General features: G+C 34.6%; 1 protein-coding gene across 22 annotated transcripts in view; it reads right to left on the bottom strand.

The window, feature by feature from the left end:
- Positions 1-23,137, bottom strand: part of NRXN1 (neurexin 1) — a 1,047,547-nt gene that overhangs the window by 30,992 nt on the left and 993,418 nt on the right. For 12 of the 22 annotated variants that reach the window (XM_023532814.1, XM_023532823.1, XM_023532819.1 and 9 more), the window contains one exon: positions 1,862-1,949. In XM_023532814.1, coding sequence (XP_023388582.1) covers positions 1,862-1,949 — 88 coding nt within the window. The remainder of the gene's footprint in view (positions 1-1,861; positions 1,950-23,137) is intronic. The other 10 variants (XM_023532816.1, XM_023532820.1, XM_023532817.1 and 7 more) reach the window with 2 other exon arrangements.

Genomic DNA, 23,137 nt, shown 5'->3' with positions numbered 1-23,137 from the left:
GGTCCTCACTTTCCATTGTGCTGTAATGTTTAACAAAGCTGACAAAACTCAATAAAAAGGACAGAATAAAAAGGACAGGATGACAAATCTCTTGCTTTGTCCCCTCTCCCCCACATCCCCTACTGTTTTTAGGCAAGTGTCCCCAGAGAAAGGGAGACACAGTAAACTAGTCTATAAGGAATGGGAAGACCTAAAAGCAAAGCTAGAAGAATTGGATCAAGAAGGAAAAAAAATGTGACCATTTTAAATGCAATAAGGGTTACTAGATACTCGAGGTGAGGATGATAGTCTATACTCATATAGCAAAAGCATTCAGGCCAGGGGAAAATCAGTAATTACTATTAGTAAAAACCTGTTCTGTTTTTAGTGATTTTTTTAATATAGTGGAAAATACTGAAATAATTGCTCTTTAGAAAACGCTCATTAAGAAACGAAATCAAATATAAACATACACACATATCAATGTACAAGAAAACATTAGACTCTGTTTTATGAACAAGCCATGCTGGTGGATCTCAGAAAAGCGCAGATGGAGAAACGGGGAAAGAAGAAACTTGAAGGAGGGAAAAGGCAAAGAGAAACAATAACTTTTTTTCCCCTTTTTCTTTTTTATGACTAACAGAGCGAATGAATATACCGATGAAAACAAAGTCAAGATCTTGGCAGAAGGGCCCAGGATGACATTGTGAAGGGACTACATCAGTCCAGATAACCAAAACAGTGATTATGGAAATCAATAAACTGGAAGAATGGAATAGATGATCATCAGAGTTCTAATAATAGTGTAAGAAAGATTCTGAAGGAGGCTGAAGATTTTGATTGGTGGGGTGAAGGCAGAGGAAGGAAGAGAGAACACAACCAGTCTGGGTCTCCTGAACCTTCTCCTGCTGAGCAGCTATCAGTGGGGAAAAGATAGGTATCCTAACCACTTTTATAAAATCCATACATCAGAATGAGTAGATCTACTTTGATATTCTTCACAAGAATGCAAATTTATAGTGACGTGAAGTACTTCTGGGGTTCTAAGTGCCATTTACAGTCATGAGTTAGCTGCCAGTGGTTAGTCCATATCAACCTCACTCATTTTGTTAACCTAAACTATGAAATTGTTGAATTTTAAGAGCCACCGCTTTACAAAGGAAACGGCCCTAATACTTGGTATTATGAATATTTGCGATAAAACCCTATTAATTTTCATGGTCCACAGTCACTACTTGAATAAAGATAAGAAATGGTACAGGGCTGCATAGAAACAGTATTTATATGGTGGTCAGTCACATCGTATCACAAAAGAGGAGAAATTATGCATCAGCTAGAGTTAAAATGCACAAGCCTGAATTTTAAAGAGACATGGCATGATTCAAATATTTCTCTCTTAAATAGAGTAAGGCCTCTACCTATTGCTTGTTTTACTGCTGCCATTAATACTTTCACTTCTGAAATTCAGGTATCTATCACTTAAGATAATTTGCAGGCAAAGTGAGTGTGAGGACTTTTTTCAGTAGAAAGGTCAAATAATTTCTCATAATGCACTGCAATTTTTAAGTTTTACAGTTGTACCACGGGTGACCCGAGAGAAAGCCCATTATACTGTTATAGACTAAAATTACGTTGTGAGTTAATGAAATGTGAACACTGCTGTTCCCACTGCTTTTTCTGAAATATGACATCTTGATGGGTTTTGTTTTCAAAATTTTTTTTTCAATAAATATGGGAAACTATATCCATGTAAAAAAGCATGAACAAGGCATTCTTTAATAGGGTGGACTTCTAGACCTAAGTACAAGGCTCGTCTAAGGACTACAGCATGCAACAAAGATTTAGAGTAAAGCAAAGAAGGTAAGAAAAAAAGTCGACTAACCTAACCCACCTGAGCTCGGCTCACAGGGGTCAATGTCCTCATCATCGCTGGGACATTCTGCTGAGGCCACAAGGATGTCATCTGTGGTCTGTAAAAGAATCATATTCGGCTGATTAATTTAAAGGGAACTAATAGAGGTTCTCATCTTTGGACACAGAGCTTACATTTTTTTCAACTTAGTTTAGATCTCTCATGGAAGTGTTTGCATATTTGCGAAAACTTGGTTATAGCTTATTTTATACAAGAACATGGAAATAGTGGTAGCCAACTTGTATATATCCATCCATTCAACTGCACAGAGAAACTGCATATAGTAGCATACAGGTTTAAAACAACCTGGCAGAAACAGGTGATTTGAAATTTATTACAGCCCCAGAGAGCTACAATGTATGCATCAGTAGGTTTTATACAGTACTTGTGCTTGGCTTTTTAAAAGCAGAATAGCTATAACCTTTTACCAGGTCGACTTTGATGAATCTTTGTGATAGAGCTTGCTGTTATTAGGGAACACAGCTTAAGTAGAGAATAGCTTTCACTGCTGCAAAAAAGAAGCAAATACAGTTCATTTAAGGTATTTTAAAAATTTGTGTTGAGCTTTCACACTCAAGTCTTTTTTTTGTAACATTTAGGAAGCAGGTATCATGTCTCTTGCTCTTTTTATTATTGAAGTTTCATAATAAAAAGCATATTTGAAGGGGGGTGGTATTTGACAGTAAATAGGAAAGAGGTCACAGTTTTCTCTGTAATATTCTAATTGCTTCATTGCACTTTCAGCAAAAAAAGATAACCATCAACATAATAAAAGCAGAGCATGTAAATCCTAGCAGTCACATAATCAACACATTTACAAGCAGCAGTAAACTCTACATGGAAACTGTGAAGGTTTGCATCAGATTTCGCTAAAGCTAAGAATTAAAGGTACAAGAAGAAAAATGCCTAATTACATGAGCTAAGGATTAAGAAGGCTATAACTGTTCAGACAATACCCAGAACAGCAACATTGACAAAATCCTTATTTAAAAGTGGAATTAAAATGGTATAGGTTGTAACTATGTATAGTGATGCATGTTAACTAGACTTATTGTGATTATTTTGTACACCTAATGTTATACATCAACAATGCCTTAATAAAATTTTAAAAATAATATATGTCCAATATTAAAAAGCAGAACTATGATATGATTTGCTTTCATTAAGGGATTACCTAATATAGTCAGAGATTAAAGTATAAATAAATGTTAAGAAAATTGTACCATTTTAAAAAATGCGATGATGCATTTTTCTGACAAAAATTAGGCTTAAAAATCAAGTGCAGGGTCTTTAAGAATAAATAATTTGTTGAGATGCTAATATGTCACAATATAACTTTAAATACAAGCATTTAAATAGAATTGTGAGATGGTTCAATATTATTCTGCTCTTAATTCCTCTGAGACAGGAGACTGGCTTCATTATTTTGTTGCCGTTATTTTAAAAGACCAGTTCATAATATCAGTATTCCTGGAATTGTACTGTTTACATCAGCGATAACTACCAGCAACTGATGTGAAAGTCATGCAGGCATTTTTCATTCTCCTTTTCGCACAAGCACCTCTTAAAGGATAACATACAAACTGACTCGATAATAATAAGTTATTGGATTATGAGATCTTGCAGGTCAATTGTTCTAATTCACTCCCACATAGATCATCTGCTTTCTTCTAGAGCCAACTTCAAGGAGAAAGCTACTTTTTTCTCAACCACAGTGGATACTCTTTAATCTCAAGGTTACAAGAGAATTTCTCATTTTCCTTGAGGAATTGTAACTGTATTGATGAAATCATATAGGGTTGTTGTTGTTTGGTTATTGATAGGAGGAGGAGGAGGAGGATGTGGATAAATTCTTTAATTCACTGCTTCTCATCCCAGCAGTGATGTTGCCTCCTCTCCCCTCTTCCACCCGGGGGACATTTAGCAATGTCTGGAGACATTAAAGGTTGACACAGTTGGGTTGAGGCTGGCTGGAGGGAGAAAGGATCAGCTTCTATTGGCAGCTAATGAGTAGAGACCAGGGATGATGCTAAACATTCTAAAATGCACATGACAACCATCCCACAGCAAAGAATTATCTGACCCAAAATGTCAATAGTACAGAAATTGAGAAATCCTGCTTTAAAAGTTTAAAAACTATTCTGTGCCTTATTTTTCTTATCTGAAAAACTGAAAAAGCATCATAGTGCTTATTGTCGTAAGAATTAAGTTGGTACACAGAAAATATCTAGAATAGGACCACACTTATAGAAGCTGCAATATGATTGACATTATCGTTATTTCATGAATAGCACCAATTTCATCTTTTTTGCACTATAGTTATAATACAATTTTAGATATTAAATTGGAAGTTGTACATATGAATTATTTTTCTCTTAAGATCTCATGTTAATATTTATATAAAAATACAGCAGCTATATTGGCACTTTGCTGGACTAAGCTTCCATCTTTACTGCATAGGTTCAAATTCTGAATTAGAAGTCAAACATCACGCATACATAATGAAGGCTGCGTTTTAAAAGAAATTCATGAACTAAAAATGTGTGACTCAGTATATAGTATTTCATGCAGACTGAATTATTTAGGCTAAACAAGTTAAATTTTGTTTTAAAAGCTGACCTACTTTCTATATTCAACAGCCTTTTGGAACAATTCCGCAGCAAACAAAGTGTTAGAATGTTCTCAGTGCTATCTTTCACAAAACACAGTACCTAAAATAACAAAACATGTCATCCATTAAATAGTATCTGCCTTTTACAATAGGAAAAAAAACTGTACAGATATGACCTTATTGTAAAACTATAATTTAATTTTTAATATGCTTTTCCTAGTATAATGAATATACATTCTTGTTTTTCATATTTTTTTCATCAGAAATTAAAAACCACTAATAGTCTTGTGAATAAAAGACCTCAAATCAATAGATGTGTTGGTAGAAATCATCATTGTGTAAAAATTCAGGAAATGGTTCAAGTGTAGAGAAAAAAAATTAAATTTCATCTTAGAGGCTGGATTAACTGAACAATTTGGTAGCCAAAGCTGTGTACTTTAAATTTAATTCACTGTGTTTGGAACTGCCTCTCTATGACATGCTGTTGAGAGAGTGGCAGAAAGAAATTCAAATATGTCACCTTAATCAATTCTATTCTTCAGTATACTTTCCCTTGATGCTTGTAACCTTTTTCAGAAGAGAGACTACCTGCTGAAAGAGACAGAATAGTGATCAAGCAAAAGCATTAGCTTTACATAACCATCCATTTAGATAAGTGTCCCTAAATGTATATTTAACCACTCAGAGTTCAAAAGTGCTATGCTAATCTTCCCTAATTCAGAGTGGTATGTATATTCCCATGGCAAGCATCTGTTCTTGCTCAAAATGTCTACTAAAAATACTGAGGTCTCCTTACCTTTAGGAAAAAAACAACTTGGACAGAATTCAAGAAATAAAAGCACTGGGACTTAATTTGTCATGTTAAACAGATAAACACCAACATAGTATAGAATAGGAAAAAGTAATCAGAATAGGGAAGAAAGAATGTTCTTAATGTACAGTAAGAGGTTAGTTCAGTCAGATGGGCTTGAGATCTATCAGGTGATCACTTAATAAGGTATAAATGTCTAATCACTATGCTGAACACCTGAAACGAATATAATATTGTCTGTCAACTGTAATTGAAAAATAAATTTTAAAAAAGACCAATTTATTTAATACCTAGGATTATTAGGAAGAGACCATTTTGTGGGTTAGATAGTAGAGACACACTCATTTATTTTTGTTCTTTCTCACAGGGAGTCATTCCCTCTCCCACCTTTAATGATGAAATTTGCTGCACATCCACTTGCTATCACTTTTTAAAATACAGCACAACTGCATACCTATGGTAAAAAGATCTGACGAGAAGACAGAAATATATCTCTAATTAGAAGAGCGTTCCTAGACTTTATTCCTCATGATAAAGAACTTTGCTGAGGATGAAGGCACTCCTAGGAAAGCACATACAAAACTCTACAAGGACATATCTGCTTCGTGAGGAAATGAGTGAACTCCAACTGTGCAAAAAGATGTCCACTATGATTTTGACGTCCCCAAGGAAATCCCTGAGTTACTCTAACATTTTGATTGAAACCATTTTTAAACAATAGTCTATCTAACGATAAATCTAAGGACAAAGTAAAAAAAAAAATTGTCTCAAGCAATGGTTCTCACTTGTGTAATATTATTTAGCCCAATCTCTCACTGCTGTGAAGGACATTTAGATTGAATTGAGACAACTGTTGGGTGGGGTATGGTGCTAACTGAAATGTGATATGTTTGGCTAATTGATGGACACTTGTTCTTGCTGATACTTTTGTCTATATGAAGTTGCTCTAGAAGAGAGGGAACATTTATGTCTGGTTTTTAGGGCTGAATCTGATAGTCTCTCCAGAGAAGATTTATTACTAAGTGTCTTTCTCTGGAAAGATGCCAGTATTCAGAATTAGTTTTCCAAATTCCCCAAGCAAGGTGTGACCCACTACACAGATAATCTATAGGGCAAGAAGTTCCTAGGAGGTGAGAGAAGTCACAATTTTCACCAAGAGATAAAATTGCAGAAAACAATCCAATTGTAATACACATATACAATTTCCAAATAGTATGTCAATTTGATTAAATCAGTCAATTTGATATAATCAATTTGATTATATCGAATTGGTGATTTTAGTCAACAATCCTATTAAAGGTACAAATGAACTTAGAGACTCTGCATGAATTCTATGGTAGTTTCCATTGTTTTGGTCAAGTTTTTGCTTTTTGTCAATCGTTTCTCTGAGTAGTAGATGCCACATAAAGATGTCCATCCTATGGCTCACTAATAAAAATAAAAATTATAAGCTGAGATCCAATATGTGAAGGGTAAATTTTAGCTCTAGTACATGAAGAACAAAGAAAATGAGGATTAGTTAGTTACCAACAAATATGAAACACCTCCACTATGCATAGCATTTTCTGATGGGCATGAAATGTGATCACTACCTAGTGGTTCATACCTTCAAGTAACTTATTGTGCCCATTCTATTCTAAAGCATAGACACGAATCAGTCGTTAATATAAATAACAATCAAATAGCTTATTTTTCTTGAAATGTAACAGTGCTCCCAAATCTATTATTCCATTAAATAATTACCAACGATAGGCTCATTCAGGACACAGGTGGAGGTGCTATTATCCTGAGTGTTTTAGTTAAGCACTTGCTCAAACCTCACCCCGCCCTCACACCCCATTCGTACACTCATTTGCCCCATTTGAATGTTTGGACATTGGCCCTCATGAATAATGAGGGCGAAGCTTAAATATTCTTGAAAACAGACAGCTTTCACATTTCTTTAACATTTTTTTCCCAACTGATGCCTTAGGTTATTACATAAGGTGACCATAAATCAGCTGTCTGCTTGGGAAAAAGACAGACTTGAAAGCCATTCAATTTTCTTCAAAATTTTGTTAGCTGCTTAAAATGTATACGATGGTTCCAGAATAGTGAAAGTGTGCTGAATAGAAAAACTCCACTATGGTAAAGAGATCACAATACCTTATGTATTCTAACATGGGTTTTGATATGCATTTGATATTGCTCATCCTAACAGGCAAAACGCAAGGGGAAAATAGGGATATGGAAATAATGCCACAGAAAATTGAATTTAAAGAAAATTATGGAAGAAAGAAAAGAACTGAATTCCCGATTAATCCAAAAATAACGTTAGGTCTTAGCAAAGTTATGCAAATTAGTAATAAACCTGCAAAGTAGAAACCTGGTGTCAGAAAAGTTAAAATTAAATTTATGTTTTAAAAATGGTAGTACATCTCTTATACTATTTATTTAAGCTAATGATGACCTCTATGCTCATATTTCATTTTTAGCCAAAGCAATGTAGGAGAGCTGGCCAAAAAATAAAAGAAAAAAAGTGGAGTTTAAATTTTTAGGAAGCCATTGGAATAATCTATTTTTATGGATTCTCCCTAGTTAGAATTTGGGGGTGTAAGACCTCCAAAGACTGCTTGTAGTAGACTGTAGGTACTGTAAGGGAAACTAGAATATGCATGTGGTCTGATCTGTTCCTTCTCTATTTGTTTTGGTTTTGGACAAAGCACTTTCTGAACTCGGTTTAGCCATTTCCAAATTAAATAAATACTGACAGATGTTTACAATGCAAATCTAGGCTTCTGTGTCAATGTGAATCTCTAGTCCAACTACTGTTACTGAAAGGACTAATTAGTCACACAGGTTGAACCGAAAATCCTATTCATTATGAGGCCAAAGCAGATTTTATAATTGTAAAATGCCAATTATGAATAGTTTCAACTAACACGCCTCCAAAATTCAAGCTTTCATTGTTGGCATCTAACACATAAGGGAATGGAATCAAATTTAGTCAAGCAGTCATATATCTTCTCATACTGAGCAAGACATTAGTGATCATTAGTCTCAGCTCTTCATTTTACATATCAGGAAACTGAAGCTGGAAAATTAAGCATTTGTATTTGACTATGATTATATTGCTAATTAATGGCAAAGTTATGAGATTATCCCAACATCTAGTAGATTGTGATTGTCTCATTCCGGCTGACTTCTATTCATCCATTCATCACCTATCCATCCATCTACCCATCAATTCACCTATCCATCCAACCATTCATCCAACTAAAGCCATCTTGTTCTGTAAAGGATTTGATATGGCTCATAAAGATACATGATGTAATACACTTAAAGTAAGTTAAAAATGTGGCAAAGAGAGAGTTTCGGACTTTAGATAAGTGACCACTAAGACTGTCATGAAGAAAACACATACGAGGAGACATACATACACAGCTGTTGCATCACTTTATAGGGAAGCACAGTAAGTGACACCAAAAAGGGAATAAAATGAATGTTAGAGTTTAAATTTTTAAGATCCAGTTACAAAAATTCAAATATTGATTTAACTGCAGTTATTTTGAAATGGAGTACACCCAGAAAGTTCTTTATTTACTTGTGGTAATTTTTTCATAATTTTTTAGGACCTTAACCATCTTGCCTCTCATCTCCACACGTAAATGCATAACTAAATTCTTGAAGACTGAAAAAAAAAAGTAAATTACTGAATTTTTTCTTGCATATTGTCCCTTCAACTTAGAACACTGCAGGCCATGCTGGCTTCAAAATTAACTCAATGAACTCTCTCTCTCTCTTCTCATTAATCCACTGATGAAAATCCTTTCGACTTCCCAGGCCTCTCTTATTAACTACTGTTTTCACAGCCTAAGTGCTAATGAGATATTTAGCTTTATCTCTCTCACACAACCATCATTAGGGGTTTGTCAAATTATCTCTTATTATATCTTGGGAATAAATAAATGGAAGTGACCATTTATTAGTAATACTGATTGTTTCTCCATATACCATTTAGACATGCATTCATTGATCGGGGAAGTCTCCTTTACATGATGGCCTTGGAATTGGAGATTCGAAATCAAGTGTACAGGAGCCACAGGCAGAAAGTTATCCATATTTCTGTTCTACTGGATAGTAACATGTAGTAAAGCCCCTTGATAGAGCTTGAACCTGGGAATACATGAGAACTATCCTACACAATGCTTGGAGTATGAAACAGCAAGAAGTAGAAAGGTGGTTGGAAATGATGATTTAGTTAACAGAAAGTTGATTTTCTGATTTTTTGGATCCATGAGTTGAATATACGAAAGATTCTATACTGAGCTCCCCCACTTAAGCCAATATCTGAGCAGCTTCTCTATGAGTGTTTCTATCAAGTAGTGATTGACAGTAATTGTTATCTGGCTCAGACATTGCAATGTTATATTGCCCAGACACGAAGATCTAATTTTTCCCGGTTATAGTTCAACTGAAATTCTACGCTTCTGTATCGATGGTTTCATTCTTTATGGTGCAAACTTTAGTTCATTAATACATATTTGGAACAGTATAGTGTTGAACTACTTCAGTTAATTTGTAGTATGTGGATTGAAAATGGAAAATACGTACTAGTCCAGAAATCAAGTCTCAGTCTGGATCTCGTGAGCAATATGGAGCATCTTAGACTGGTTTCTGGGTTCTCAATAATACATATGAACATACATACACACACACTGTATATGTAAACATATATGTAAACATATCATTTGTGTATGTGAATCATAACTTCTCTATCTCATGATGATGTTATGGGGATCAAATCTGATATATCTGAAAGCACTTTGGAAATATAAAAGTTCCTACAACGCAATGTTTATGTAAGTTATTATTACAACTAATAAGGAATTATTTTTGTTCCTTGCATGGCAGTATAAAGAATGGTTCTAAGAAGTGCTTAAAGTGAGTGGCCAATTATCTACTTAACTGAATAAATTTCATTTTCCTGCCCTGAAATCCTCTTGTCTACTCAATTGAATAGGATCTGTATCTCTCACTCCAGCTGGCGCCTCACATAAATGCTGATATTTTGGGGCTGATCTCTGTCATACCAGGATAGGTAGTGCTGATTCTTGCCTGGCACTGTGATTCCCTGTTCTCCAGGCCAGATCTCCTGGGGGTGCCACTGCACAGATATAGGGATATTGGACCTCTCTCTACGCTCTCCTCCTTATTCACTTTCCTGGGACTTGGATTATGTGACAACCTGATTTATTTTATCTCCACATCCAGAGTTTATTTACTTCTAATTCATGTCCTATTACATCTAGAGCGTCTAAATGAATGGATAGATAGAAAAACAGATCACTTAGCAAACACTGATAATTAAAGCAAAGTGAGTGACAAAGACAGAGAGAGACAGGGAGAAAGGAGGAGATAAAAGAGGGGAAACCGCTGAGGGGAGAAGAGACATTATCTAAATGTAATCCATGCAGCGCAAGGCTCCTTATTGTAGTGGTTGCATTTATAATTATAGCATGACATTGCCTATATGTGGATTAATAATATGCTAATTGACTCTTATAAGACAGTGAGCAATATTTTTTTAGTGCATTAGAACAGTGGAGGGATATGCCTTTCCAAATTATGTTTAAATCTAAAAGTTTGGAAACTGCTTAGGTATACGTCTTATCTTATTGCATTCACTTCCACGGGACAGAATTTATTATACCCCCAGAACACCTATCACAGGAATTCAATAGAGTTGATTTAAAATGTCATCACTATTGACTATGGTGATTATTTCACAATGTATATGTATATCAAAACCTCAAGTCATACACCTGAAATATATAACTTTTATTTATTAATTATACTTCAATAAAGATGGAAAAAAGGTCATCACTCTAAACCTGGCTTACCTAAGTATCTGCATTTTAAATAAAAGCATTTCATGAAAATAATTATGATTGTGAAAATAGAATTAATAAATTTAAGAGTGAAGGATTCATCGTGACTTTAACAATTTTAAAAGAGATTACACGTGACAATTGAATTGGTAGAATTATTTCAAATAATTTTATCCTGATGGTCATCCCAAGCTCACTATATCTAGGTATATGTTTGTCACAATTGCTCATTTATAACAGTTCATTAAATCGCAAAACAAGAGTGAGCAAATATAGATTATTTTCCAGGAGTATAATTCCTAAGAGTGAGAGATGAGAACTGTGGCAAAATCACACTTTTTCAAAGGTTTTATCTGCCTTCTAACATCTCTAGAAGTGACAATAAAAAATTTTAACTGGTTTCCACATTATACCTCATGGCTGGAAATTTATGGTAGAGAAATAACAAAAAGTGACATTATCTTTAACTGAAAGGCTAAAAATGTCTTTCAGTAAGTTGGTCTGTCTACCTGTATGAAGCATTTCTGTCCTTTGAGAAAGCAATATGAGCCTGCCTTACAGAAAGGACTGAAAAAAAAATAGTTGACAATTGTTCTGAGTTTTTTTCCTTTATAATAGTCCCCCAACTCTCTCTATTGCAATAGTCTTAAATTATAAGTACTTTTATTTGATTATAAGAAAACTATGCCTTTAAAATGTATGCTTTCAAAATCTAACTACAGGAGGAAAGTTTTATCTTCTTTCTGAAATAAACTGCATGAAGATAAGGGCTAGCTAAGACTAGCTATTAAATTCAGACCAAGAAATAAGTGCAGAAAAGAATATGCTCACAAAATTTTTATCTTTTGATTGATTCTTCCATGCATTCACACATTCATTAATTCGTTTATCCATTCACAGTCATTTACTAGATACCTTTGATTAATAATGAAATAATTAGAGGAGAAAGAGAATAGGGAACCAGGTTTTCCTGCCTTCAATTGCATGGACAGCTTCAGGCGTGTGACATATGAAGACTGTCTATGAGTAGAAAAATTTCTCTTTGACCACTAACTATAGAAGGGGCATGATAAGTTTAAGAGCTACACAGACTGGGCTGAAATCCCGGCTGTGCCACTTATAAGCTCTGTGACTTTGGACAAGTTTCTCAAGTTCTCTAGGTTACTTTCTATGTAAAAACGAACTTGTTTACACCTATTTTGCAAGATTGTTATGAGTATTGTATTTTGTACAGCTAGACAGGCGCACTGTCTAGCACAATGGTTGGCACTTAGAAGATGTTATTGAGAGTATTTATTACGTAGACACTGCGGGCTCTGTACTCATTCTCACTTAGCTCTCTGCAATGTGAAAGGAAACATTTATTCCTAGAATGGACATTTGAGATCTTTAGACACAGACATTCCCTTCACAAAGGAAGTACAATTTCCTAACCTAATTTCACACTCCATATTTGAACATCCTATAAATAGAGCAAATTATATATTTGATGAGAAAACTATTTAAAACACCTCAAAAAAAATCCTCATCATATCAATGTACTGCAAAGCCAAGGAGCTTCTCTTCTCCCTAGCTGCATGATGTAACCAAGCATTTGTCAAATCCTATTTTCAAGTCAGAATTTGAAAGCTTTTTGTGTTATCTGTTCCAATCCCGTTAGGAAAGAGAGGGAAACCCTAAACTGGCCTGGTCAGGTGAGCGATATCAATTCACTGCACCACTCAGTGCCAGACTTGGATCTCCAGAGCATATTCTGGCCTTCTGGCTCTATACCCAGTTTGCATCCCACTCCTTCCATTGCTTCCAGTTTCAAGTTTGGGTATGGGGAAGATAAAAATAGCAGGATTAATTTGCTACTTTTCCCAGGTTTCTCAAACATGATTTGTCTTTTTCAGTTCTGCCCTACATTTCATTGAAATTTTTAAGGAAAGCATTTAAGAAATACCTAGGAATGGCATCTGCTGACATCATCCAGAGTTGCCAGACCAGAAAGCACTCAGCAGTACATGCAAAGCCCATTAAGGACCAACGGAAGAACACACTTGCAGACGCTGGGGGAGAATATTGCTAAATGTCTTCTATTGAAGGCGAGGAACTTCATTAGAGAGCCTGCCTTTATGCACACATTTTATTAGATGGAATCTGTGCCTAACTCTTGGGAGCTTTATTTAGTATTGCATAATGACTCCTTCAACCACTAGTTATACTTTTTTTTTTTTTTTTTTTGCCATTAAAATAGTTGTGATAAGTAAAGGTCACATGCAAAACAGACTAAGGGATTAACCATGTGCTCTCTTAGACGGCCTTCCTCTCTCCAGACTTGGATTTACTGTCACTGCCACTTAGTTCGGACCTGTTTCTGGAAGTTGCTTTCATGCCCCTCCCACCTGGATGTGCCCTTTTCTGTCCCCTTACACCTCTGCAGTCCCTCCCTCTTCTATTTATTCTCATTACTGGGATGCTTGCTGATTAAGGACAAGAAATAAGCCTTCTGTTCACCAAAAAAGAATGTCATTTGTCATCATGAGAACTTCTGAAGTCATGTGTCACCTTTTAAACAAAAATTCAGAAGACAAGTTTTACTTGATGGTTTAGAATTATTGTTAAGAGCATCAGTACCTGCAGCACAGTAGCGATCTCAGATGCTAAAGAGAAGAGTGTCACTGTCCTGCTCCATGGGTCCCCAAACTGCTCTTTCCCTTCCCTTTTCAGTTGATGCCTGTTCTTACTAGTTTTTCTCTTTTGTCTATCACTGTCAGGCTTTATAGATACCTTTTTAAACCCTTTTCAAATCTGCTCCTTCAGATATCCTTTGAGCTGGAAATCCAGATAATCAAGATTCTTTAACTATCTTGAGAAATAATAAATTGGCTATGAGAAAAAGAGGGTTAGGGAGGCTCTCAAATAAGAAAGCACAGGTACTTGAGAGAACCTCAGTCAAGGCTCATGGCTAAAAATATACGAGACCTGTTAGTTTCCTCAAAATGCAAAGTTCCTGATGAAGGTAGTGCACTTGTTTGTAAGTGACCCACCCAGTAATATTTTAACTCTGATAATTCTCAAATAGGCTTTTCTTATATCATAAGTTTAAGAAATCTTATTAAAACTAGACTTCAAATATCTCATTCTCTAATTTCCAAGATCTAGTCAAATAGAAGCCAAGCCTCCTTTGGTGTTCCACTGAGTTTTCTGGGAAGGAGATGAGCAATGTAATAAGAAAGGTCACTGCTTTACTGTTTTTGACCACTTTGCTACCTGAAAGACGGGGGGGTGGGGGAGGGTGCTAGGGGTGGGAGGCGCATTAGCTTGTACTTATAGGTAGAATCTGGCACTGCCATACAGGAATTCAGCTATATTTACCCAGGGTAGGTGATTCACTTCACATCTTTAGTAGAAAGATGCTCTCTGTGGTAGCCACTTTTCTGGTTTCCTAGGACCAGCTGTTCATTTGACAAACTGAGCAGTGCTAGTATGGGTTACAGATTTTGTGATACTGCGCCCCAGTGATCTAGCGCATGAGCACTGAGTTTAAACCTGCAGCTGTTAGAATATTGGTGATTTTTTTTTAATCTCTAATTTGTAAAATGGGATGAATGCAGTACCAGTCTTGGCAGTGTAGTTGTAAGAAATAAGAAAATCATGATCCGTGAAGTGCTTAACATTGTTCCTGGTGCATAATAAACAATAAATAAATCTTAGCTATTCTCACCTTTATTATACAAGACATGCACATATATTACCTCTAGCCCGCCAGGAGGCAGCATGTTTGCCATTAAAGTGGGCAAAACCCCAACATCCTAATAACAATAACATTTTCCCTTGCCTAGGATATTGTGAAGTAGGAAGGGGAAAAAAAGCCAAGTATTACAGGAAGAATGTAAACGTACTTTTCTTATGAATGTTCTATTTTTCTTTTTAACTTTTAAACTCACCTCCACTTTATTTCAAAATATACTCTCAACCATTCAAAAGCATTTTCAAGTTGGAAAGCCTTCTTTTTTGTTTTACAATAAGCTAAATGCAGGTGCAAACTTGAGGGAGACAAACCTTGGAAATTTTAAGTGTGTTGCCATGGCAATGGTTTGCAAGCATGTGTATGAGTTTCATCTTAGCTCTCAAGCATTCAACTGAGTTCATATGTGGAGGTTCAAATCACTAAGCACACGATGTTGCTATTTGTTGTATCTTAAAACATTTAGAAATAACTGCCTGTTGCTTATAGCAACCAGAAACCACAAACTTCTTCCTTCCTTCTTTCCTTCCTTCTCTCCTTCCTTCCTCTCTCCCTTCCCTCTTTCCCTCTCTTCTCTATCCATCCATCCATCCATCCATCCATCCATCCATCCATCCATCCATCCATCCACTTTGCAAATGTGGAGATCTATCACTCATCATCTGCTCTTAGATGGCTAATTTCACCAGTTTGGCTGCTCCAAGCTATATACATAAATTTGACAATAATCATTTTCACTATTGTTGCAAACACAGAGTTACACTCCCAACATGAAAGAGCTGTAAAAATTTTCTACTGATTTTCACATTAGTTTCCTCATTCGAAACTGACGTATCCTTAAAGAAGCATGATAATTATTTAGGGATGCTCTATTAGAACAAACTTTCAGTGTAATGAATTGTGGAGGATAATTTTAAAAATTGTTCCATTGTAGAATGCAGGAAAGAAGATTAAAGTATGTAATCCTATTCTTTAAATCCAATGCCCTTGCCCCCTCAAAGGCATCACCACCACCAACAAAAAAAGACATGAAAAGAAGTAATTTTATCTCATTTAAACCAACACTACCTCAATTGTTCTTGTATGGTTCGGTTGATGCTTCTAAATTGCAAAATTTGTACAATGGACTCATGATTCATTGACAATAAAAGCAGTAATTCTTGACAAAGCATTTTCCCCACAAATAGAATCCTCAGAACACTAAAATTGGTAAGTTTTAAAGCTACCTATTTGGTAAAAGGATAATTTTAACAAATTCTCTTCAAATTACAAACCTTTTTCCATCTAAAATTGCACTATGCAAATTGTCAATTTTGTTAAAAAAATTAATTCATCAGCAAAACAACAAAACCTGGATTTTTTAAAAATGTATATTCTTTAGTTTACCTACCAAAATTTTTTGCTGCAAATGATCCATCATGATACAAAGTGCCCTACATAAAATGAGGCCACAAGAGACCCCACTATCTCCTGCATTTGGTTATCGACAAAACCTTTACTAAATTGTTATTAGCTGCTAAAGCCTGGCATTTATTTAAAATTTACTTGGCTGCTTTAATTTTGACCCATCTTGCGAAACACACACACAGACACAATATTATCATTCTCTCTATCCTCCACAGTCCTTGATTTAGCAGCTTGTTGATGTACAGTACTTTAAAACTGCAGTAAGGCTCCCCTTCCCTCACCCATTCTAAAAAGCCTACAGCAATGCTGGAATTAAACGAATGAGAACACAGTAATTAGCTATGCAAACTGTCAAGTGGATCTAAAAAGAAAAACAACCGGGAAAACACAACAATCAGCAGTTTCAAGCTCCAACAAGAATCTACATTGAGTTCCCATTTATTTTAAACAAAAATAGATTAGGTCTTTTGAAGAAAAAATCACTGCAATTTCCATGGAAATAGGGCAAATCAACTAATGGGCCTTTTACATTTCTAATTTCTATAATACTGATATAGTAGAAAAGTCTGTGATCTTATACTCTTTTCAAATAACCAAGTTTATTACCAAAGTGAGTAGCATTGAAAATGGTTCCAAAGTGGATACAAAACAGGTGAACTGGTCAAATCATATGCTGTGACTGATCCCCCCTAAATTCCCCAAAGCCCCCCAAACATCCCCTTAATAGTTTTACAAGTGGTAATTAAATTAAGTGAACATTAAGGGCAAACTGGAAAGGGGAAAGAATTATTAAATTATCTGGCGTGTTTCTGAATGGGAAGGAGTAGGCTTTAAATTCTTTGGGTAGAGAGTACTGATTATATAATTTGTAGTTAAATCTCTGGATTCTTTACAGATAACTACCTACCCTTGTCCTCCTAGCAACCATGTTGAGTCCCTTTGAAACAACATACTTCTATCATGTACATGCCTTTGTCTGAAGTGTCATGCTTACACTGTATGTTAATGTTCCCTTAATCCATTATACATCCAGTAATAGAATTATATCATATTTTTAAAAAAATTCAGCATTGTAATTAAATTGGTCAACTCAACTACTTTAAAGTTTTTGTTTGCTTCAATTCTCTTAACTTTAAACTTGTGGGACAACTGCCTACTTTATAAATTGAGAATATAAAGTGAAATGCCTGAAAGTGGTCTAGAATAGGACATAGCATTCTGAGAGTCTACCAGGAGTTCAATCATTATCTAGCCCATTGACCTGTGGCAAATAACTCCCAAACCCCAAAATAAGTGAGAATAGACGACTCCTCAGGTTTCTTTAAAATGTAATAATCAAAGACGATACAAGGGAGTCTTGTGATAATGGTATAGTTAAGAATTTTGATTGTGGTGGTGGTTACAAGAATCTACACATGTGATAAAATTGCGTACAACTACACATACACAAACACATACTCATGACTATGTGCATGTACAACTGGTGAAATTTGAATAAGTTTATGATTTATAACAACATCGATATTCTGGTTTTGATATTGAACTATAGTTGTGCATGATGTTAATTCACAGATTCAACTATCTGTGAATCTTTAATCTTTTTTCCAAAGGAAATGTTTTTTAAAAGTGTAGATATATAATACATACATACATAAATATAACAATTTTTAATTTCATGACAGTCAAAGATGAAACACCAATATACAGGTCCTGATGCTTTATTAATGACCTGAAAATTATTGGGTACACACAATTTACTTTTTGTCTAAGTTTGATAGTTTTTATCTAAAACAATTAGTGCTTTTAGGATAATTAGAATATTGCTTATTTCACCATGATTCAAAGTAGGGAAATTGTCACATGACAGGTTGTTATTAACAATATCATTTTTGCCTATCTTTCTGTCATTTATCCTTGAATATGGAATCCTAAAGATTAAGACACCAAATAACTAAAAATTTCAACAACAAATATTGTGCCCTTGATTTAAAAGAAAAATTAAAACAATGAAAATAAAACAAAATTAAAAAGGAAGTGTCAGAAATTTACTAAAAATTAAATTTCCAATACTTATATCCTGAGGACTCTATAGTTTCTGCCCAATTAGCTACTCCTATGATGAGTAATCTTACTTTTCATATTTAATATCCTGCAGAATCCTATTCATCTTGGAGTTAATTTGTTGTGCTCAATATATTTCTTTTCAATGTCATAGAATCCAACAGATTCTTCTGACCTCCACAAGGTCTAAAAATAATTGCCAATGACTTAGCAATTTTATGCCTATAAATTGGTTTCAAAATTCGATTCTTAAGTGACACAATAGGGGCAAAAGAAAGCAATAAATGCCATTAGTAGACTTCTCTTAGAGGAAAAGTTGAAGAAAATAGGCAAAACAAACAGGAAATTATAAAGAAAACAATGAGTAGAAGGAAGGAGAAAAGGAAAGAAAAAGGTATCTCCACCCACGTTTGGGTAGTGGCAGGATGGCTCATGCCATTTTATAAATGAGACCAATGATGGAGATATTTCAGACTTAGGAAAGTAGGATTAATATCTCACCTAGTGAAATGTGAAATAGTCTTGGTTTCAAAATTCTAAAAGGACATTTAGGAGAAAAGAAGGCAATCCATCAAGTCAGTTCTGCTCTAGGACTAGCCAATTAAACTGTGTCTTTAGGATTTAGCTCCCTTCTGGCAGCAAAGACTTCACTCCACTTAAATACCAAACTTAAGACACATAACAGAAAAATGCCTAGTGGGGTATTTTACTGTCTTTGAACATCTGTCACCAAACAGTAGAAGGTAAAACAGAGGCAGTTTCTCAGTCACTTTTAATAAAATTGGGAAAAAATAATGAGTTATCTGATGAAGAAATCCTTTCAGAACCCACGCATGTTTTCCCAAGGTTAATTCCACTGGTGGGAATAAATTTAAAATGCCACAGTACCACAATGCTTCTTAAACTTTGCAGGGAATGCTTTAAAGTTGAAGTGTTTCAAGCTAACCGTGTCCTAGAAGTCAAATCCATCATTATAAGGTTGCATTAAAAGCTAAACCTCTACTATACATATCAATTTGTACTCCATAATGCTGGTTTCCAGAGCATTCACCAAATCCTGTCTAGTTTAGATGCTGATAACAAAGAGAAAAAAAAATATCAAAAATGCAATCACTGCGCCATCCATATATTAGGTCTTGAAATTATGAATGTCAAAGTTCTAATTTCATTTCCTGTGTCTGAGAATATTTCCCTGCTAAATATTTTAAATTACTATAGAAACTTGTAAGCTATATTAGTTTATATATATATAAATTGTGAATATCCATAAAAATAATTCGCCCTACACATCTAACCTTCTATTCCCAATATAGACTCATTTTCTTTTTCCTGTTTATAGAAAAATGCTTATAAAGTCTTGTTCTCTGAATATCTCATTTGGCATTTTTTAAATTTATTTTTTTACAAATCTCTACTGGTGATGAGAATTTTTCTCAAACTGTGTTGTTGACTGTTTATGTCACCACTTTCCTTACCACTTCCATTAGAAACCACAGTGCACCTTATTTCTTAAAGAATCTGAAATTGATTTGGGAATGAAGGACTTTCAGTCCAGAGTAGGCAGCACTTTATAGAATATTTACTGATATAAAACCTAAAAATATACATGGTAAGTACAGCATTCACGTGGGTAATTATTTAGTAGATTCAGCCCATGATTTTACACGACGGGATTCTTATTAGGAACACCAGAGAGGGAATCAGAGTTTCTTGACACATGGTAATGAATATTTTTACTTACAATGAATAATTTAGCTCTTTTGGCACCCATTGTGTGAAAAATAGATTTGAAATAATTTCAAGGTCTCTTAGCAAAGGTAGAGGTTTTGGAACACAAGAAGAACAGGCAGTATGGGGTCCTTTTCCTTTTTTACACAGAATTTTATGTGCTTGTATGATGCACACATTGACTGCAATTTTTTTCACATTTATGAAGCTCATGTGGAAATAAAAAGATGTTTCTTCTATAGCATTTTCTTTTGTGAATTTCTAGGATTCCAAAGACCAATTCTCTCAAATCAACCAGCCTCGCCCATAGAAAGCTAATGAGCCTCTGTATTCTTCATTATGGAAATGGAAAAGGAGCTTTCCCTCTAATTAATGCTAACCATGACTAGAATTAGTCTCACACTAGTTTCAAAATGAAAATTCCATAAGAAAATCCCAGATGTAAATTCATTTCAAAATTCAGGGGAGACAATTCAACAAAATAAAAAGCAGCCTATTTAAGCCACTTAAAACCCTTTCTTTTAAAGGAAATTCACATTTATTCATACTCTAAAATCATAAATTATTAGAGCTGCAAACCCCTCACTTTACAAACGGGGAGGTCAAGTACCAGAAAATTAAGTAGTTGGTCTTCATCATACGAGTAGCAGTATAACTTTATCCAGTACAGCGTCTTTACATAAATCAAAATAAAGTGTCTTAAAATTAGATAAACTACAATTTGAGGTGAATTGGGGAAGCTGTAGGGTAGGTTTTAAGTTCAGGAGATAGTTCTAGGCTTAGAATGTTATAAATTTCACCAGGAAACAGAAAGGGGAAAAGAGATTCGGAGACCAACTTCAAAATAAAACCAACATTTATATAAATGGGAAGAAAAAAGAGGTACAAACAAAAAGGACTGCTTTTCTTAATTTTTTTTTTCTCCTGAAATACTTTATTAAATGTTTCTGAGTAGAAATTCTGGGTTGTCCAGTGAGGAGGGTTTCTTAAGATGTTGGTGGGAATCAAACCAAGCGATGTTGAAATTTTCCAAAAGTAGTCTTATGACACTCAGTGGCATCTATGACACAAAAATTCTAAAAACAGATCATTTCTTAACTTTAATGAATGTTAATTTCCTAGCAGAGACAGAGGTACAATGCTTAAACATGATATAACATTAGGGGAAGCTGGATGAAGAGTAAACTCTATAAAATGGTTGTGACATTTCTATATATTTAAATTATTCTGAATTAAAACATTTATTTATAAAACTAATAATAAAAAAACATATTGACATGATCAAGTTCTATATATTATGTATTAGTGGGCAAAACCAGTTTTATAAAATAGTTTTCTTTAAAAAAAAGATGCAGATACATTCACAAAGTAAAGAAATACAGCCACAATCATAAAACTATAAAATAACCAACCTATAAATCCCCTATTCTATAATATTTACAAACATAAAACATGTATTTTCCTCGTTTAAATGGCATGTCTTTGGAAATGCCCTTACAAAGTAGACAATCAAACCAAGTATATACTTTTCTACTTCATCTCATCATTTAAAACCCTCATATCTCTTCCTAAAGTACTACAAAGAGTTGATTCATCATTTAGGGAATTGCTAGGTGGAGAGAGAGAGAGGCAAGGAGGCTACATTCTGTAGCCTTCTGTTTAAAATAACACAATCTATTGCAATTGAAATCTCACTGGCTGTGTGAAAAACCAGAAGTCAGTAATCTAGGAAACCCTTGTTACATGGATGACTTTAAATAGTGAGCTTACTATCCCTAGCTTGAGATTTTGAAAAGTAATCAAGAACTATTCAGTTTGGTATTTTACATCTAGGTATCATTTCAGTCATTTCTAATGAATGGTTCATGAAGTTTCCCATAATTATTTACTGCATTTTAAACTACTTACTGAGGAAATAATAGTACTGTATCGATAACCATTTAAGTACCATGAATAGACTGTTTCCATAATTATCACTTATTCAAAATTGTTGTACTCAAGGCCAGACCCTTGCTTCCTGTCTATATCCATCCACATTCTATTTTCTTTTTGGCAGGTACACTTCAAAAAGAAAATAAAATCAAAGATAAAGAAGGAAGTAGAATCAAGCATACTGAAAATCATTTCTGAAATAATTTACAAACACACTCAATTATACCCTGGTAGCCTGAGATAGTTATACTTACTCCAATGTGTCTAATTTACTATTGGAAAAATAACTCAATATTTCAAATCATCCCATCAGTAAAAGGAAACCAATTTCCTTTAAAGAAGAACATTTAGTAATAATGGCTAATTTTAATGAATAAAGAGAATGAGTACAAACTAAATATGCAGGCGATTTTTAAATAAAAAAGTTATGCACATTTTTCATTACTTTTATTATTCATAAAGCATAAAAACTGGCTTTTAAGAAATCAATATGTTGTCCTGAGAATATGCAGAACAGGAAACAACCATCTTGATTGGTTTTTGAGACAAGCTACTTGGGACCCTGCTTCATATTAAAATATCCTCAGTGCCCTAAACACCACTTCAGAAGCTGGTACTGGTGTTATGAGATGTATATCCATCCGCCTGATTTGACTGCTCAAACAAACATGGGAAACATGTAGCAGAATAACACTAGTGCATACTGAACTCTCCTTTCTCCAAACTACCTCAAAGTATGTAGCAAATTCTCAGCAAACAGGTGTTCATTAATTGATTCTAATGGATAAAACAGTTCACCCTTCAATACTCCTCTAGTTTTATATGTGCTTGTCCTGACTCTGCAACTGGACTTGTAAGGCGGCAAGTGTCTTTTTTTTGAGTTACCTATGATATCTAGGAAAGTTCTGCTAGAGATCAACAGCCAGTAGATATTTTAACAGATCATAACTATAAAATGTACAACAAACAGAGACAGGTGCTTTATTATTGCTTGTATGTGTCAGCATGCTGGAAATAAAAGGTACATTTCTTTAAGGCTAAGAAAACTCTTGACAAAATTTCCCCTGAAATTTCTAGTTTCTTATATGTATCC

This window comes from Pteropus vampyrus, unplaced genomic scaffold (assembly GCF_000151845.1).
Source record: "Pteropus vampyrus isolate Shadow unplaced genomic scaffold, Pvam_2.0 Scaffold91, whole genome shotgun sequence".
NCBI classification, from domain to species: domain Eukaryota; kingdom Metazoa; phylum Chordata; class Mammalia; order Chiroptera; family Pteropodidae; genus Pteropus; species Pteropus vampyrus.
The sequence above is the reverse complement of the archived record's forward strand: the minus strand, read 5'-3'. Positions and strand labels throughout refer to the sequence as shown.